The 16,532-nt window shown below is 38.2% G+C and overlaps 1 protein-coding gene across 1 annotated transcript in view; it reads left to right on the top strand.

Moving 5' to 3' along the window:
- Positions 1-16,291, top strand: part of SMC3 (structural maintenance of chromosomes 3) — a gene marked incomplete at both ends in the record, with an annotated part of 44,173 nt that extends 27,882 nt beyond the window's left edge. The window contains 12 exons of the mRNA XM_080694096.1: positions 2,548-2,698; positions 6,785-6,939; positions 8,488-8,637; positions 9,616-9,774; positions 10,833-10,940; positions 11,414-11,522; positions 12,328-12,575; positions 12,662-12,874; positions 13,326-13,517; positions 13,846-14,023; positions 15,443-15,549; positions 16,220-16,291. Of these exons, the coding sequence (XP_080550222.1) occupies positions 2,548-2,698; positions 6,785-6,939; positions 8,488-8,637; positions 9,616-9,774; positions 10,833-10,940; positions 11,414-11,522; positions 12,328-12,575; positions 12,662-12,874; positions 13,326-13,517; positions 13,846-14,023; positions 15,443-15,549; positions 16,220-16,291 (1,842 nt within the window). The remainder of the gene's footprint in view (positions 1-2,547; positions 2,699-6,784; positions 6,940-8,487; positions 8,638-9,615; positions 9,775-10,832; positions 10,941-11,413; positions 11,523-12,327; positions 12,576-12,661; positions 12,875-13,325; positions 13,518-13,845; positions 14,024-15,442; positions 15,550-16,219) is intronic.
- Between the last annotated feature and the right edge of the window lie 241 nt (positions 16,292-16,532).

The following is a 16,532-nucleotide window of genomic DNA, read 5'->3' on the forward strand; positions in this document are numbered from 1 at the left end:
ATGTGTGTTCAGGTCTGGTTTTCATTGGGTTATTTTCTATCATAGAATTTGCTTAATCCGAGGTGTAGTGCCCAGGTACTGTACATCGGGGTTCACTGGCCTGTAAGGTAAACATTCTTCCCAGGGGACATAGTTCTAGGTGGGCTTGAGGAGTGAAACAAGTCACAGCCAGGGTAGGAAGGAAGTCACTGCAGATATGTAATCTCCAGAATGACAAGGTAGGGTTAGTGAATTGGGGAAAATTCTTGAGGAACTGTTTGTTTGTTTCTTTGTTTGTTTTGTGGTACTGGGGATTTAGCCCAGGGGCATTTTTTGTTTGTTTGTTTGTTTGTTTGGAAATAGAGTCTCTTAAGTTTCTGAGGCTGGCCTTGAATCTGATTCTTCTGTCTTAGCCTTCCAGATAATGACTGGGATTACAGGTGTGCCTAGTTAAAGGAATTTTTTTTGGTACTGAGGATTGAACCCAGGGGCATTCTATTTCTGAGCTATACCCCCAGCCCATTTTTATTTTGTATTCGGAAACAGGGTCTCAGTTGCTGAGGCTGTCCTCAAACCTGTGACTCTCTTGTCTCAGCCTTTCAAGGGCCTGGATTACAGGCATGTGCCATAATGGGAATATTTTTAAATTTTCTGGATATGCTTTAAATATAGTAAAATGGCTTGCAAGAAAATAGACTGGAAGCATAATGTTACTTTTGTAACTAGCAAGTACGTATTAAATGGATTAAAAATATTCTTCAGATACTATTATTGAAAAACTGTAATTGAGATGTTTTGACCTCAGAACATTGATGGTGGTGGTAACTTTTATCCTCTTAAGGTTAAAGCTGAAGCATATTACAGAATGTTCAGCAGGCCGTAACATGGTGCACATAACCTGTAATCCTAGTATTTGGGAAGCCAAGACAGGAGGATTGCAGGTTTGTATCCAATCGTTGCAACTTAGCCAGGCCTTGTTTCAGAATTAAAAATAAAATAGGGTAGAGGTTACAGCTCAGAGGTAGAATGTTCTTGAGTTCATCCCTGATACCACTAATAAAAAAAAGAATGGTCAGCAATTTAAATTGAATATTGAGAACCTACAGGCTACTAATGGGTCTAACTTTCTCTGTTTTCAAATCTACAAATTATCTTGGAAGTATTTGGGAGGAAAATTGAGTCTCACAAACATCTATGAGTGAAACAAAACACAAAACTGCATGTAGTGTAGATTCATTTGTACAGTGAAACACAACTTAGATGACATAACTGGGAAGCAGTGCCGGAAAGTGCATAGCATAGAGTCAGAGTGTGCTCGCTTCAGGCAGGTGGCCACTGTTGGTGACCACTGATGAGGAAGGGCGCTGTGCTTCTGGACTGACGGCAGTGTTGTGTTTCTTATGCTCCGCAGTGGCTATATTGTTGGTGTCTTTTTTTTTTTTTTTTTTTTTTGTACTTGGGATTGAACCTAGGGCTACCCTACCCTGGAGCTGTACCACCAGCTCTTTTTATTTTTTATTTTGAAACAGGGTCTCGCTAAGTTACTGAGGGCCTCAAATCCATGATCCTCCTATCTCAATCTCCCAAGTACTGTGAACCACAGGTGTGCACCACCAGGCCTGGCTAGGAAGGTACTATTATTATTGAAGCTTTGTAGATAAAATAATTGTTATGTAGAGAAGTTAAGCAACATATCCATTGTACATGTTGGATAGGTGGCAGAACTGGGATATAAATTTAAATCTTCAGAGCCATGAAGTTCTTTATCAGTTTTTTTCTTTGGAAAATCTTGATGAGCAAGGAAGGCTTTGTGGCCGGTGATACACATGTATGATCACAGTACTTGGGAGATCAATACAAGAGAATCACAGGTTCAAAACTAGTCTCAGCACGTCAGGCGAGGTGGCGCACGCTTGTAATCCCCGCGCTTGGGAGGTGGAGGCAGGAGGATCGCGCAGGTTCAAAGCTAGCCACGCTGGCTTAAGAAACCCTGTTTCAAAAATATAAAGAAATGTAGGTCTGGGAGTGTAGCCCGGAGGTAGAAGGGCTTCCAGGAACCCCAGTACCACCAAAAAAAAAAAAAAAAAAAAACTAGTTTTAAAACAAAAAGGGATAGGGACATAGCTCAGAAGTCTCATTCTCCTGCATTCAATTCCCAGTACCAAAAAAGAAAAGAAAACTGATAACATGAACAAAAATTCCAGGATATCTCAGTAAAATGATTATTTTAATTTCCGCAATATAAAAACTATTACTTCTGAAATATAAAGGTGTTTGTGTTTCATAAAGATGTAAATCAGCTGGATGCAGTGGTGCACTCTTGTTATCCTAGTACTTGGGAGGCTGAGACAGGAGAATCTGGGTTGTGGCCAGTCTCAGCTGCTTAGTGAGACCTTGTTTCAAAATAAAGAATAAAAACTAGGGCTGGGGCGGGGGGTGTAGTTTGGAGGTAGAATGCCCCTGGGTTCATTCACCAGCATTAAAAAAGAAAAAAGATGTAAATCATAATTCTGCAAACAGTTTTTAACTGTCATGATCTCTGCTTGTTACGGAATGTTTTGTTTTTAGGATGCCATTCCTATGATCAGCAAACTGAGGTACAATCCCAGATTTGACAAAGCTTTCAAACACGTGTTTGGAAAGACTCTCATCTGTCGTAGCATGGAAGTTTCAACACAGCTGGCCCGCGCCTTCACCATGGACTGCATCACCCTGGAAGGTTCGTAATAGTGGTCTAAGCTTTGAGCAAGTAAACTCTAGTAAGTCACTTTCACACAGAATAAGCTATATGATATTTTTTGAGCTCTGTTTGATGTCTCACATAATAATTCAGAGTTATAGTGTTAAGAGTACTTGAAAATTCATGTCCAATTATTTAATCTTTTTGTGTGGATGTGGCACTGGGGATTGAACCCAAGGGCATTTTACCTCTAAGCTACACCCCCAGCCCTATTAGCTGAGGCTGTCCAGGAACCACGATCCTCCTGTCTTAGCCTCCTGAATGCTGGGGTTACAAGCATGCTCCAGCACACCCAGCTTTTTTTTTTTTAACATTTTTTAAAATAGTTGGTTTGTTTAAAATGAGGCTATAGACAGGATCTGTATTCGATATTTAGTTTTGTAAGTATAAATGTTTGGTCTATAATGGGTTCTTAGCCTTTTTTGTATCATAGGCTCTTTGTTAAAAGCTTCCCTCAAAAATTTTAAATGCATAAAATAATTACATTGGATCACAAAGCCATTTATATTACAATATTTAAAAATATATAGTAATTCTTACATTATTAAAATCAGATTTAGCAATAGATTTAATAATTCATAATTTTGAAGTACTGACACATGTGAATAAGTTTGCTTTTTTTGTTTTGTTTTGTTTTTGGTGGTAGTGGGAATTGAACTCAGAGGCATTCTGCCTCTAAGCTATACCCCCAGGCCTATTTTTTATTTTGAAATAGGGTCTCACTAAGTTATGGAGGGCCTCACTGAGTAGCTGAGGCTGGCCACGAACCTGGGATCCTCCTGTCTCGGCTTCCCAAATACTGGGATTACAAGCATGTACCACCATTTTAAAGTCACAGGAATTGGGCATTGTAATGCATGTCTATAGTCCTAGTACTTGGGAGGCTGAGACAGGAGAATTGCAGATATGAGGCTAGCCTTAGCAACTTAATGAGGCTCTCAGTAACTTAGCAAGACTCTGTTTCTTTTCTGATGCTGGGAATGAACTGAGGGGTGTTGTTCTAACCTCTGAGCTATACGCTAGTTTTATTTTATTTTTATTTTGAAGTAAGTTCTCACTAGGTAGTCCTCAAATCTTCAGTCCTTCTATTTCCACTTCCCAAGTACTGGGATTATAAGCAAAAGTCACTATGTCCAGCTTGATGCTGTTTCAAAATAAAAAGAAGTCCTGGATACTCCTGTTGTTCTTATTCATTAGAGAAAGAGGTACTAAACTGGATATGGTGATAATCCCAGTATTTGGGAGGCTAAGACAGGAGAATTAAAGACTCATACCCAGCCTCAGCAACTTAGCAACTTTATTTTTTTCAAAACAAAAATAAAAAGGGCTGTGGGGGTATTGCTTAGTGGTAGAATGCCCCTGGATTCAATCTCCAATATCACAAAAATAAGTAAAAGGGCTGAGGTGTAGTTTGAAGGTAGAATACCTCTGGGTTCAATCCCCATTACCACCAAAAAAAAATGCTAAATTTTATTTTGAGATTAATAAAAATGTGCATTTTTCCCCTCCCAAGTGACAGATCTGAAATTTATCTGTAGAGTACCAATTAAAAACCCCTGATAAACTGGGCATGGAGTTGCACATCCTGTAATCTCAGTACTTGGGAGGCTGAGACAGAAGGATTACAGGTTGGGGACAGCCTCAGCGATTTATTAAACTCCCAGCAAGCAAGCAAGACCCTATTTCAAAATAAATAATCAGAAGTGCTAGGGGTGTGGCTGGGAGGTGAGTGCCCCTGGTATGTCAGTTTATCTGAGCTCATTTTTTTCCAGCTGTATAATTTGTTGAAAGGAAAAGATAACATGCTTGCCCCTAGCTTTATTTCTTTGTGTACATTTTGTTGTTAGTGTTGAATCATCTGAGAATAAATTGTAACATGACACTTCATTCCTAAAACTTAAGCATATTTTTTTCTGAGAATTAGGGCATCTGCATTGTAACTTCTGTATCATTCTCAAATCTAAGAAATTGAACATTAACCTAATAACAACTATTAGGTAACTACATTCAAATTTTCTGAGTTGTCCTCAGATATTTTTCTGTTCAGGATACAAACTAAGACACATGCAGTGTCTTCTCTTTAGTGGTACTGGGGGTGGAACCCAGAGGCTTTCTACCTCCGGGCTATACTCCCAGACCTTTTTTTTTTTTTTTAATATTTTATTTGGAAACAGGGTCTCGCTAAGTTGCTGAAGGCCTCACTAAGTAGCTGAGGCTGGCTTCAAAACTGTGTGATCCTCCTGTCTCAGCCTCCCAAGCGCAGGGATTACAAGCGAGCGCCACCACGCCCGGCTGTGTCTTTAGATTCTTTAAATCTAAGAGTTCCTTCCATTTCCTTCTCCAACTCTTCCACCTCTTGAAATTGGCTCTCAGAGGCTTTCCTGTTTTCTGGATTCACCCTACTGCTTCATTATGAATAGACTTAGGTTAAGCCTTCTTGGTGTGGTTACTACATGAGGGACATGTACCTCTCAGTGCATCAGGCAATGTCTCCCACTGTGACTGGTGCTAAGTTTGATCACTAACAATCTTTTCAGTGCATTTTCCCCTTTTCTAAGTGATATGTGCAGTTCTTTAAGACTGTATTAGGTTCCCTGACAACTCTTTGTTAGCATCTTTTTTGATTGTTATCTAATCTGTTATTATAATAAAAGTTTTGAAATGATGACAAATTCTCTTGTTCTGCTGGGCATGGTGGTGCAGGTCTGTGACCCAGTACTTGGGAGGCTGAGAGCAGAAGATCTCAGGTTTGAGGACAGTCTCAGCAAGTAGTGAGACCATCATCAACCTAGCAAGACCCTGTTTCCAATTAAAAAAAAAATTTTTTTTTGTGATGCTAGGGATTAAACCCAGGGGCATTCTACTCTGAGCTACACCCCCAGCCCTATTTTTAAACAGGGTCTTGCTAGGTTTGCTGAGACTGGCCTCAAACCTTTGATTTTCCTGTCTCAGCCTCCTAGATATTGGGATTACAGGTGTGCACCACCATGCCTAGCCTCTCTTCAAGAATCATTATGATTCATGGTTGTGTTTGTTTGTTTGTTTGTTGTACTGGGGATGGAACCCAGGGGTGGGTATCCTAACTCTGACCTTTACCCCCAGCATTATTTTTATTTTATTTTTTTTATTTTTATTTTTTGGTGGTACTGGGGTTCCTGGAAGCCCTTCTACCTCCGGGCTACACTCCCAGACCTATTTTTACATTTTTATTTGGAAACAGGGTCTCCTAAGCCAGCGCGCGCGGCTGGCTTCGAACCTGCGCGATCCTCCTGTCTCTGCCTCCCAAGCGCAGGGATTACAAGGGTGCGCCACCATGCCCAGCTATTATTTTTAATTTTGAAATGGGGTCTCAGCCAGGTGTGGTAGTGCATTCCTATAATTTCAGTACTTGGAATGCTGAGACAGGATCACAGTTTGGAGGCCAGCCTCAGAAACTTATTGAGACCCTGTTCTGAAATAAAAAATAAAATAGGCCCAGGGATGTAGCTCAGAGGTATAGTGCCCCTGAATTCAATCTCTGGTCCCAAAAAGACAAACTAAAACACATGGTCTCACTAAGTTACTTCATGCTGGCTTTGAACCTGCAGTCTTCTCAAGTACTGGGATCACAGGAGTTTGCTACCACTCCCAGCTTCACATTATTATTTTTTTAAAGGGGGTCTTTTTTTTTTTTTTTTTTTTTTTTTTTTTTTGGCCTGGGGATCGAACCCAGAGTGGTGCATTTGCCAGGCAATTGCTTTGTCACTGAGCTACATCCGAGCCCCAAGTTATTATTTTTGATGCCCGATTTTCCCCAAATATAACTAGTGGGAATTCTAAGCTATGTCTAGCATCCTATCGATAGGTCCTCCTTCATTGGACTTTAGCACACCTTTCTGGAAGATGTTCAGGCTTACTTAGATATGGTACATTTTTTTAAAGACTGCTTTTCCAGAATGGCTTAAGTTCTTAATTTTTTCTTTTAATTCACATTATGTAATTTAAAGCCTTTAGATTAGTATTTGCTATGTCGGTTCATCTTTGAATAAAGAGGTTGCTATACAGAATTACACCTTTTGTTTATAGGTGACCAAGTCAGTCATCGGGGCGCTCTAACTGGAGGTTATTATGACACGAGAAAGTCTCGTCTTGAATTACAGAAAGATGTTAGAAAAGCAGAAGAAGAACTGGGTGAACTTGAAGCGAAGCTCAATGAAAACTTGCGCAGGAATATTGAAAATATCTTTTTGTTGTGCTTAGTGATGCACACTGGAGAAAGAACTGCATCTTGACTGCAATCTATAATCTTTTGCATATTGGGTATGTTTTATAATAGGATTCTGTGTGTTTTATTTTGGCTTTTTAAGCTCTAGGAGAGTTTATATTTGTCTAACTTCTGAAGACTGAGGAAAAACTAAAAACTAATATTGAGTCTTTAAACTAAAGTTGACTTTAACTGTTGAGTAGCTAATACCAGTAAGTCTCTTTTTGAAGGAAAAAAAGATCCTCAGCAATATCAAGATTTAAGGATATCAGGCCAAAAAAAAAAAAAAAAAAGAGTACTGTGGTTCTTTTAATGAATTTTAGAAGGAAAACCTAGATAGTGTTTCAAGGAGGGTTGAAGACATTTAGTAATGTCATGTACTATATAGATGTCAAATCCTTCAATAAAGATTAAAATATCTTAGCTTTTACTATCTTGAGGTCATTTGGTACAAATTTATTGTTAGTGGAAGAAATGGCCAGCAAATAATCCAAATCTGAGTAACTTCGGGGTTTTTTTGTGGTGGTGGTGGTGGTACTGGGGTTCCTGGAAGCCCTTCTACCTCTGGGCTACACTCCCAGACCTATTTTTAAAATTTTATTTGGAAACAGGGTCTCTTAAGCCAGCATAGCGGGCTTCGAACCAGCGTGATCCTCCTGTCTCCACCTCCCAAGCGTGGGGATTACAAGCGTGCGCCACCACGCCCGGTAATAACTTCAGTTTTTTATAAATAAAAATACTGCCCCATGAACAGTGGCTAGTTTAGCTCGTAGTCAGAATGAGTTGTGCCATGTTCATAGTGTTTTGCTGTAGCAAGGAAGCTCTCAGTGGGTACATCCCCTTTGTCATACAGTATTGAGTATACAGGTTACTTGAGCATCGAGAGTAAAGTTAATTTTTACTGCCACAAGGACATTTTTATGCAAAACCAGTATTTAATTTTACATTTCAAGTTTGTAGCTTCTGTGATATTAATGCAAACAACACAGAAAAAGACGAGCATTTTAGCTTTGACCTTGCAAGGATCTGCATTTCACAGTGAGAACGGCCTAATTTTGCCAAGACATTAGCACAAAGAAAGTACTAGGAAGTACTAGAAAAAAAGGATATTGACGTCTTCTACCAGCTACCTTCTGTCTGATAATAGAGCTAGATTGAATTGTTCCAAATTGGACAGGCCTACTCCATGAAATAATGCCTTAATCATCATAGACTACATAATAAAGAAAATATTTAAAAGTATATGATATTAAGTTTCCTTTAGGCATTCTTTTTACATAGGTTATTAGTAAAGTTAAATATACATACTACTTTGAGAGTAGAATGATGGGATGAAATTTTCTAAGCTTTTATGATTGAACACATTTAATTTGTTTAGCTTAGCATTGTTAGAGATGATAAATTTGGGGAAATAATTGCTGTTTAGGTTAAAAAAGGGATACAGGGTGTTTTAAGAACTGAAGAGAATTTAGATCTTATGGTATGTTTAGAACCTGGAGAGCGTTTTCCTTAGCTTTCTATATGGATTAATAATGAAATTGATCAGTTAATGAACCAAATGCAGCAGATAGAGACCCAGCAACGGAAGTTTAAAGCATCTAGAGACAGCATATTATCAGAAATGAAGATGTTAAAAGAGAAGAGGCAGCAGTCAGAGAAAACCTTTATGCCTAAGGTCCGTAAGTATGTCTTTTGCTATAGATTTGTCTTAGTTATTTTATAGAGTTGGGGTAGATATTATGTTACATTCTTATCATTGAATCTCATATGTTCCGTTTGAGTTTGAACCCATCCTTTCCGGTATCATTGTCATATGTACTGTAGTCTTCTGTTACAGATTTCATTCAAACTTCCTCGTTAATGGGACAAGTAGCACTTTGAGCTCTGGCATAATAGTATGTCTGGCAGTCAGTACTTAATTTGTCAGTAACCATTTTTGTATGGGAAGCACTATGGAGCTATTGGAATATTTGCATATTTTGTCCATACTGTACTAAAATGAGTAGAAAGCAATCTGTATTACAAAGGGTGGTTTATTATTGTCTCATAAACTTGAAGGAGTTTTGAAAAAAAACTTTTATTTAATATATCAGTTGCACTAAGCCAACAGAAGACACAAAGAAGTTTTACTCTCCCAAAATGTTCTGCTAACAAAGAACAAAAAGTTCTTATGAATACTAAAGATTTTTAAAAATAATTCAGCCAGGGAATATGGTCTGCCCCCTTCTTATAGTATTACATTGTAAGTAATTTTCTTGTCTACACAGTTCTGATTCTCATATTTAATTAGTGTAAGGAATATGGGTGTCGATCAGTGGTAGAGTGCTTGCCTAGCATACACAAAGCACTGAGTCCAGTTCCCTAGTACCACTAAAAAAGATAGGAGAAAATGTAGTTAGTATAGTTGTTTCTTGTATGATGGGGTTGTATCCTGATAAATACATTGTAAGCTGAAAATATTGCAAGTCAGAAATGCACTTAATACACCTAACTTACCAAATACAGTTTAGCAATGCATTGTAGCACCTAATATTTAATTGGGTTGTGGTTTTTTTAGTTCACTTTAAAATCACAGATATTGATTGCAGTTTTTTCATTATTATTAGTACAGTGACTAATACCCTTTTTAATAAGTGGATCATCTGTCATGCAGCAACGCAGCTTACAAAGCTTGGAGGCAAGCTTGCATGCTATGGAGTCCACCAGGGAATCACTGAAAGCAGAACTGGGAACTGATCTGCTTTCTCAACTTAGTCTGGAAGATCAGAAAAGAGTAGATGCACTGAATGATGAAATTCGTCAGCTTCAGCAGGCAAGTACATGACAGGAAAAGAAGTGTCCTTTGATAATTGGCCGTTGTGGAAAGTGCCTTTCTGGCCAAAAGTGTTGAGAAAATACAGAAGTGAGATTTGGATTTGTAATACCCTTAATAAGACTTTAGTAAGTTCTTAGGCCATTGTGGATATGTTAGAATTACATAAGAAATCTTCATTTTTTTCATCTTATTTAATGCATAATTATCATTAGTAAGATGGAGCTTGTTGGCTTAATATGTGTATATACATATATATAAATGCATTGATCTTAATCACCTTTATGTTTGTAGATTAAACATTTTAAAATAAACTTTTTTTTTTTTTTTCGGTGGTGGTGGTACGGGGGTTCCTGGAAACCCTTCTACCTCCAGGCTATGCTCCCAGACCTATTTTATATTTTTGTTTGGAAACAGGGTCTCTTAAGCCAGAGAGGCTGGCTTTGAACCTGCGCAATCCTCCTGTCTCCGCCTCCCAAGCGCACACGTTACAAGCTTGCGCCACCATGCCCAGCTAAAATAAACTTTTTTTAATGCATAAGTATAGACAACCAATACTAGTCTAAAATATGAAAAGTAGGAACACTTATTTTGGTAGCATGTCTTATTAAAAATAACCAGGCAAAGCCAGGTGTGGTGGTGCACGCTTGTAATCCCAGCATTAGGGAGGCTGAGACCAGAGGATTGTGGTTCACGGACAGCCTCAGCTACTTAGCGAGCCCCTCCACAACTCAGTGAGACCTGGTTTCAAAATAAAGAATAAAATCTAGGGCAGGGGGTGTAGCTCAGAGGTCGAATGCCCCTGGGTTCCATCCCCAGACCCACCAAAAAAATAAAAAAGGAAGGAAAAAAGAAAAAGAACCAGGCACCAGAGAATTAGCATTGTATTGTATAAATAAGAAAATTAAAGTATAGTACTTTTTGGAAGGGTATAAAATATAAAATTCCAGCTCATTTGAGCCCAGGTAATTGAGAGGACAGCAGATTAATGACACTTTTGTGTATGAAATGTTCATGCTTATCTAGAAAACTAATTTTTCTTTTTTTCTTAATTCTAGGAAAACAGACAGTTACTGAATGAAAGAATTAAATTAGAAGGTATTATTACTCGAGTAGAGACTTACCTCAATGAGAATCTGAGAAAACGCTTGGACCAAGTAGAACAGGTATTTAGGCTTCCCTGGTGGCCGTAACCTGTTCCAGGTGGTCATATGAGAGGATCTGATTGAAAGCTGGGGCATGGGAGATAGACCAGTTGTCTGACCTCAGGCCCTGCGTTGGGAGTTCTGGCATTGCCAAACTAGTGTGTGATTTGGGGCAAGTAATTTAATATTTCTTAACCCAGTTTGCTCTTGTGCAAAACAAGCATGTAGTAGTACCTGCTTTGTATAATTACTATCCTGGCCAGAAATGTTAATATTTTAAAAGTTAATAAATGTTTTAGTAATTATATCTACTTTTATTTTCCTTTTAATGGATACTTATTTGCTGTTGAATGAAGTATGTGTATATTTTGGCTTTCCTGAGTGTGCATTCAAACATAGCAATAGCTATAGAAAGTATTGGTAGTCATAGCATTTTGAAGCTAACAAAATTCCTGTTTTGTGGTTTAGTGCTCAGAGACCCTTTTTTGTTGCAGGAACTTAATGAACTGAGAGAGACAGAAGGTGGTACTGTTCTCACCGCCACAACATCGGAACTTGAAGCCATTAATAAAAGAGTAAAAGATACTATGGCGCGATCAGAAGGTGAATCTTTGTGTAGTAAAAACTTGTTGCTATTTAAAAGTTAAATTTGGCTTACTTGTTTTATAAAATTGCATACTCTAAATGAAATATCCAGATAGGTAATAGTATGTACTAATAAGTTTGTTTTCTATCGTTTAGCAGGTTGATTATACACAATGACTTTTACTTCGTTCATATGTTTCTGATGATTTTATGAGAGACCATAAATTACTCATATTAACAGTAGATAGAATACGTGAATCACGTTTCTTACCATTTAGTTGTTGAGAAGAAAATAATTTTTTTAGTTTTTTATAAACATGAACATTAATCAAAGCTGTGTAATAGGTAGTCAGTTTCAGGATAAGTCTTTTTTTTTATGGTACTGGGGGTGGAACCTAGGGGCTTTTCTACCTCCAGGCTATACTCCCAGACCTATTTTATACTTTATTGGGCAACAGGGTCTCACTAAGTAGCTGAGGCTGGCTTCGAACCTGTGCAATCCTCCTGTCTCAGCCTCCCAAGTGATGGGATTACAAGCGTGCACCACCACGCCCGGCTGAAAAAATCTAAAACTTACATATTTTGAAAAATTTGTTTGGTTCTTGCTCAAATAATACTCTGGCTTTAAAATGTTTTTTAAGAATATTTGGTTTTGTTTTGCCTTCATTTTTAAAATATATATATACTTTTATTGGTGCACTGTCGTTTCCATCATAATGAAGTTCAGAGTGACAGGACAGCGCTTGGTGGCCCCTCTCCACTTCCTCTCCTTCCTCATACTGAAGTAGTTTTTATAGCCTGATTTAATTTTTTCCTGTTTTAGATTTGGACAATTCCATTGATAAGACAGAAGCTGGCATTAAGGAGCTTCAGAAGAGTATGGAGCGCTGGAAAAATATGGAAAAAGAGCACATGGATGCCATCAATCACGATACTAAGGAGCTGGAGAAGATGACAAACCGACAAGGCATGCTTCTGAAGAAGAAAGAGGAGTGTATGAAGAAAATCCGAGAGCTTGGGTCACTCCCCCAGGAGGCGTTTGAGAAGTACCAGACTCTCAGCCTCAAACAGGTCAGTCTGGTTGGATTTAAATTGGAAATCGCATTGCAATTTCCCTCTGGTATGCAAATTTATTTACTTTTTTTTTCTCTTTACAGTTGTTTCGAAAACTCGAGCAATGCAACACTGAATTAAAGAAGTATAGCCATGTTAACAAAAAGGCTTTAGATCAGTTTGTAAATTTCTCTGAGCAGAAAGAAAAGTTGATAAAGCGGCAGGAAGAGCTGGACAGGGGGTACAAGTCAATCATGGAACTGATGAATGTGCTTGAACTTCGAAAATATGAGGCTATTCAGTTAACATTCAAACAGGTACGTTTCTGCTCTGTTTAGAACAAGACAGCCAGCCATGGTTGGCACCCCTGTAGTCCTTGTACTTGGGAGGCTGGGACTGGAGGATCACAGGTTTGAGGACAGCCTCCGCAATTTTAACAAGGCCCTCAGTGAAACCCTGTTTCAAAATAAAAGAATAAATAGAGCTGGGGGTGTTGCTCAGATGTGACATGACCCTGGGTTTCATCCCCAGTACCACAAACAACAACAAAACAAAAAACTTCAGCTCTTACTCAGTTTGTGAGGTGAATCTTACACATGTGAGCAAATCCACAAATTGATAACATACATTTTACACACCTTAGAAACAACCCAGGCTGTCATTCGTGTTCTTAATAGATACTTTGGTTGCTTTTAAATATTTGTCTTAAATGGTAGTATGTATAATTTTACCTAAGCAAAATTGATATTTGAATTGCCCCTTTTTAAGGTATCCAAGAACTTCAGTGAAGTATTCCAGAAGTTAGTGCCTGGAGGCAAAGCTACTTTGGTGATGAAGAAAGGCGACGTGGAGGGCAGCCAGTCTCAGGACGAAGGAGAAGGGAGCGGCGAAAGCGAGCGGGGCTCCGGGTCACAGAGCAGCGTGCCGTCTGTCGACCAGTTCACAGGAGTTGGAATCAGGGTAAAATACTTTACGCTTTTCAGAGCATTATCATAGTAGAATTTGTTCTTTTGCAAACCTAAATTGGTACATTATATGCAACTTATTTTTAAGAGGTGATGGTAGCCAGGCCTGGTGGGAGGCTAAAAAACAGGAGGATCGCAGGTTCGAAGACGGACTCAGCAAGTAGTGAGACTCAACCTAGCGAGACCCCGTTTCAAAATAAAATAGGGCTGGGGTCTCGCTTGGAGCTAGAATGCATCTGAGTTCCATCCTCAGTACCACCAAGAAGAAAAAAGCGATGGTGCTCGTATCCCTGTGGATAGTAACTCATAATATGTCTTTCTAGGTGTCATTTACAGGAAAACAAGGAGAAATGAGAGAAATGCAACAGCTCTCAGGTGGCCAGAAGTCCTTGGTGGCCCTTGCTCTGATTTTTGCCATTCAGAAGTGTGACCCGGCTCCCTTCTACTTGTTTGATGAGATCGATCAGGCTCTGGACGCTCAGCACAGAAAGGCCGTGTCAGGTACAGTTGTGGTTTTACATCTAATAGTGAAGACTCGCTTAAAGATAGCTTACCTGTCTATTAGCTGAGATATTTGGGGAGGGTTGATGGTATATATTCAGTAAAGAAGATAATTTCTCTTTTTAACAGTTTTCTAAGAGTTTGTTATTAGATTACTTTTTAAAGTTTAGTTATATGAGAAATAGCTGCAATTTTTAGAATTAATTGAAAATCCTATTTCAATTAAATTTTTATATAAAACACTTACCTTCAAATTTGTTTTCCTTAATGTTAGAATAGTGTTTGTCATAAACAATGTTAATCCTGTATTTAAAGAATGTAATTCTGATCTTGTAAGTTCAAAAGACTGGAGGCGGAAGACAGGAAAGGTGGTTGTTATTTTTGTGTGTGTTTGCTCTGATGTTATTTCTAGTATTAGAAGGTTTTTTTTTTAATGTTAAATAAGAATTTATTTATTTTTGTGGTACTAGGGGTTGAACCCAGGGGCATTCTACCACCAAGCTACACCCCCAATTCTATTTTTGTATTCTTTACCTTGAAACAGGGTCTCGCTAAGTTGTGGAGTGCCTCGCTAAGTAGTTGAGGCTGGCCGCAAACGTGTAATCTTCCTGTCCCAGCCTCCCAAGTACTGGGATTACAAGCATTCACCACCATGCCCAGCTAAGAATTTATATTCTTAACTTTAAGATACTGGGGTTAAAGATTTATGCCTAATTTAAGAAGTTGAGTTGATAGTTTTTGCAAATATGGAATATAAAAGTCATAAGGCTGTTCTTAGAGTTTTTAGTTTTAGGTTAGAGTAAAAGTAGTTGCTTTTAAAATACCCAAATCGCCGGGCATGGTGTGAGTGTAGCCCAGAGGTAGAAGGGTTTCCAGGAACCCCAGTACCAAAAAATAAAATAAAATACCCAAACGTAGCTGAGCATGGTGGTACACACCTATAATACCAGTACCTGGGAGGCTGAGACAGGAGGATTACAGGTTTGAGGACAGCCTTAGCAAATAGTGACTCTCATCAACGTAGGGAGATGCTGTTTCAAATTAAAAAGAAAATGGGTCTAGGGGTATAGGTCAGAGGTAGAATGTCCCTGATTTCAATCCCCAGTAAAACACACACACACACACACACACACACACACAGAGTCAGATCTGTCAGGTGAAGCAGCATGCCTGTAGTATCAGTACGTGGGAGGCTGAGACAGGAGGATCACAGGTCTGAGGATAACCTCAGCAATTAAATGAGGTCCTCAGCAACTTAAGGAGATAGATTCTATTTCAAAAGAAAAAAATGGACTGGGAGTGTAGCTCTGAAGTAGAATGCCCCTGAGTTCAATCCCCAGTACCACAAAAGAAAGAAAAATGGAAAAATTCAGATCTGCTGAGAAAAGGAATTTATTAAATTACTATTTTATTTTTCAGATATGATTATGGAACTTGCTGTACATGCTCAATTTATTACAACTACTTTTAGGCCTGAACTACTTGAATCAGCTGATAAATTCTATGGTGTAAAGTTTAGAAATAAGGTAATTTTTTTTCCACAAAGTTTATTTTTGTTAGTATTTAATTCATATTTGTTGAGTTCGGGTTTTTTGTTACTTAAATAGTGAAAGATGACTTACTCATTGTTTATCTGATAATGTCTTAGTAAAGAAAAATCTTTTCAGATACCTTTGAAGTTTGGCAGTTTTATTTAAAAGCAGTTATTGTCTTAATTTTTTTTAAAAATGTTCACTGATATTAAGAAATAGTATTGGGCCAGGGGTGTAGCTGAGAGGTAGTGCACTTGCCTAGAATGTATGAGGTCATTTTTCATCCCAGCACCAAAAAAAAAGAGAAGAGAGCTTATCTTCCTTTCAGATCTTTATCAGTGCACCGTGTTTAACAGTTATGTATATTTATTTTTATTTGGCTGGACCACACAGCTCTTCCTGGTATCTTTTAGCCTAAATTTTCTTTGATGAAATAGCAAAGTAATAAAACTCGGGGGAAAAAATGTAGTTCAGATGGACAAGCAAAAGGTCTTCAGAGCATTAAAATAGAAAACACTTTTTGAATATCACATTGAATAAACCTTTATTGAGTAAATAAAGGTTTTAATAGTGCTTTAGAATCATTTAACATGATACATAAAATTTGCAGGGAATAGGCGGAGACATTTCTTTAACAGATTTTGTTTTAACATCTGTTCTGCAGGTCAGTCATATTGATGTGATCACAGCAGAGATGGCCAAAGACTTCGTTGAAGACGACACCACACATGGTTAACTGAGAAGCGCTGCCCACTGTTTTGGAAGAGGTGTATAGTAATATGGTTCTCCTACCCCGAAACTGTAAATTTACACCTAAATATTTGGTCATTATTAATCATTTTCAGACTTAGAACATGTAGTCAGTCTTTTTGTATTTCTGTCCTTGTATTTTATAAGATACCCTAATGTTTTATTTCTACTTACAGTTTAAATTTTAATTTGCTTTTTGTAAAGTGTCCTGCTTCTATCTTAAACAT

The sequence above is a fragment of the Muscardinus avellanarius genome, assembly GCF_963383645.1.
Source record: "Muscardinus avellanarius genome assembly, chromosome: 4".
In the NCBI taxonomy this organism is placed as follows: Eukaryota; Metazoa; Chordata; class Mammalia; order Rodentia; family Gliridae; genus Muscardinus; species Muscardinus avellanarius.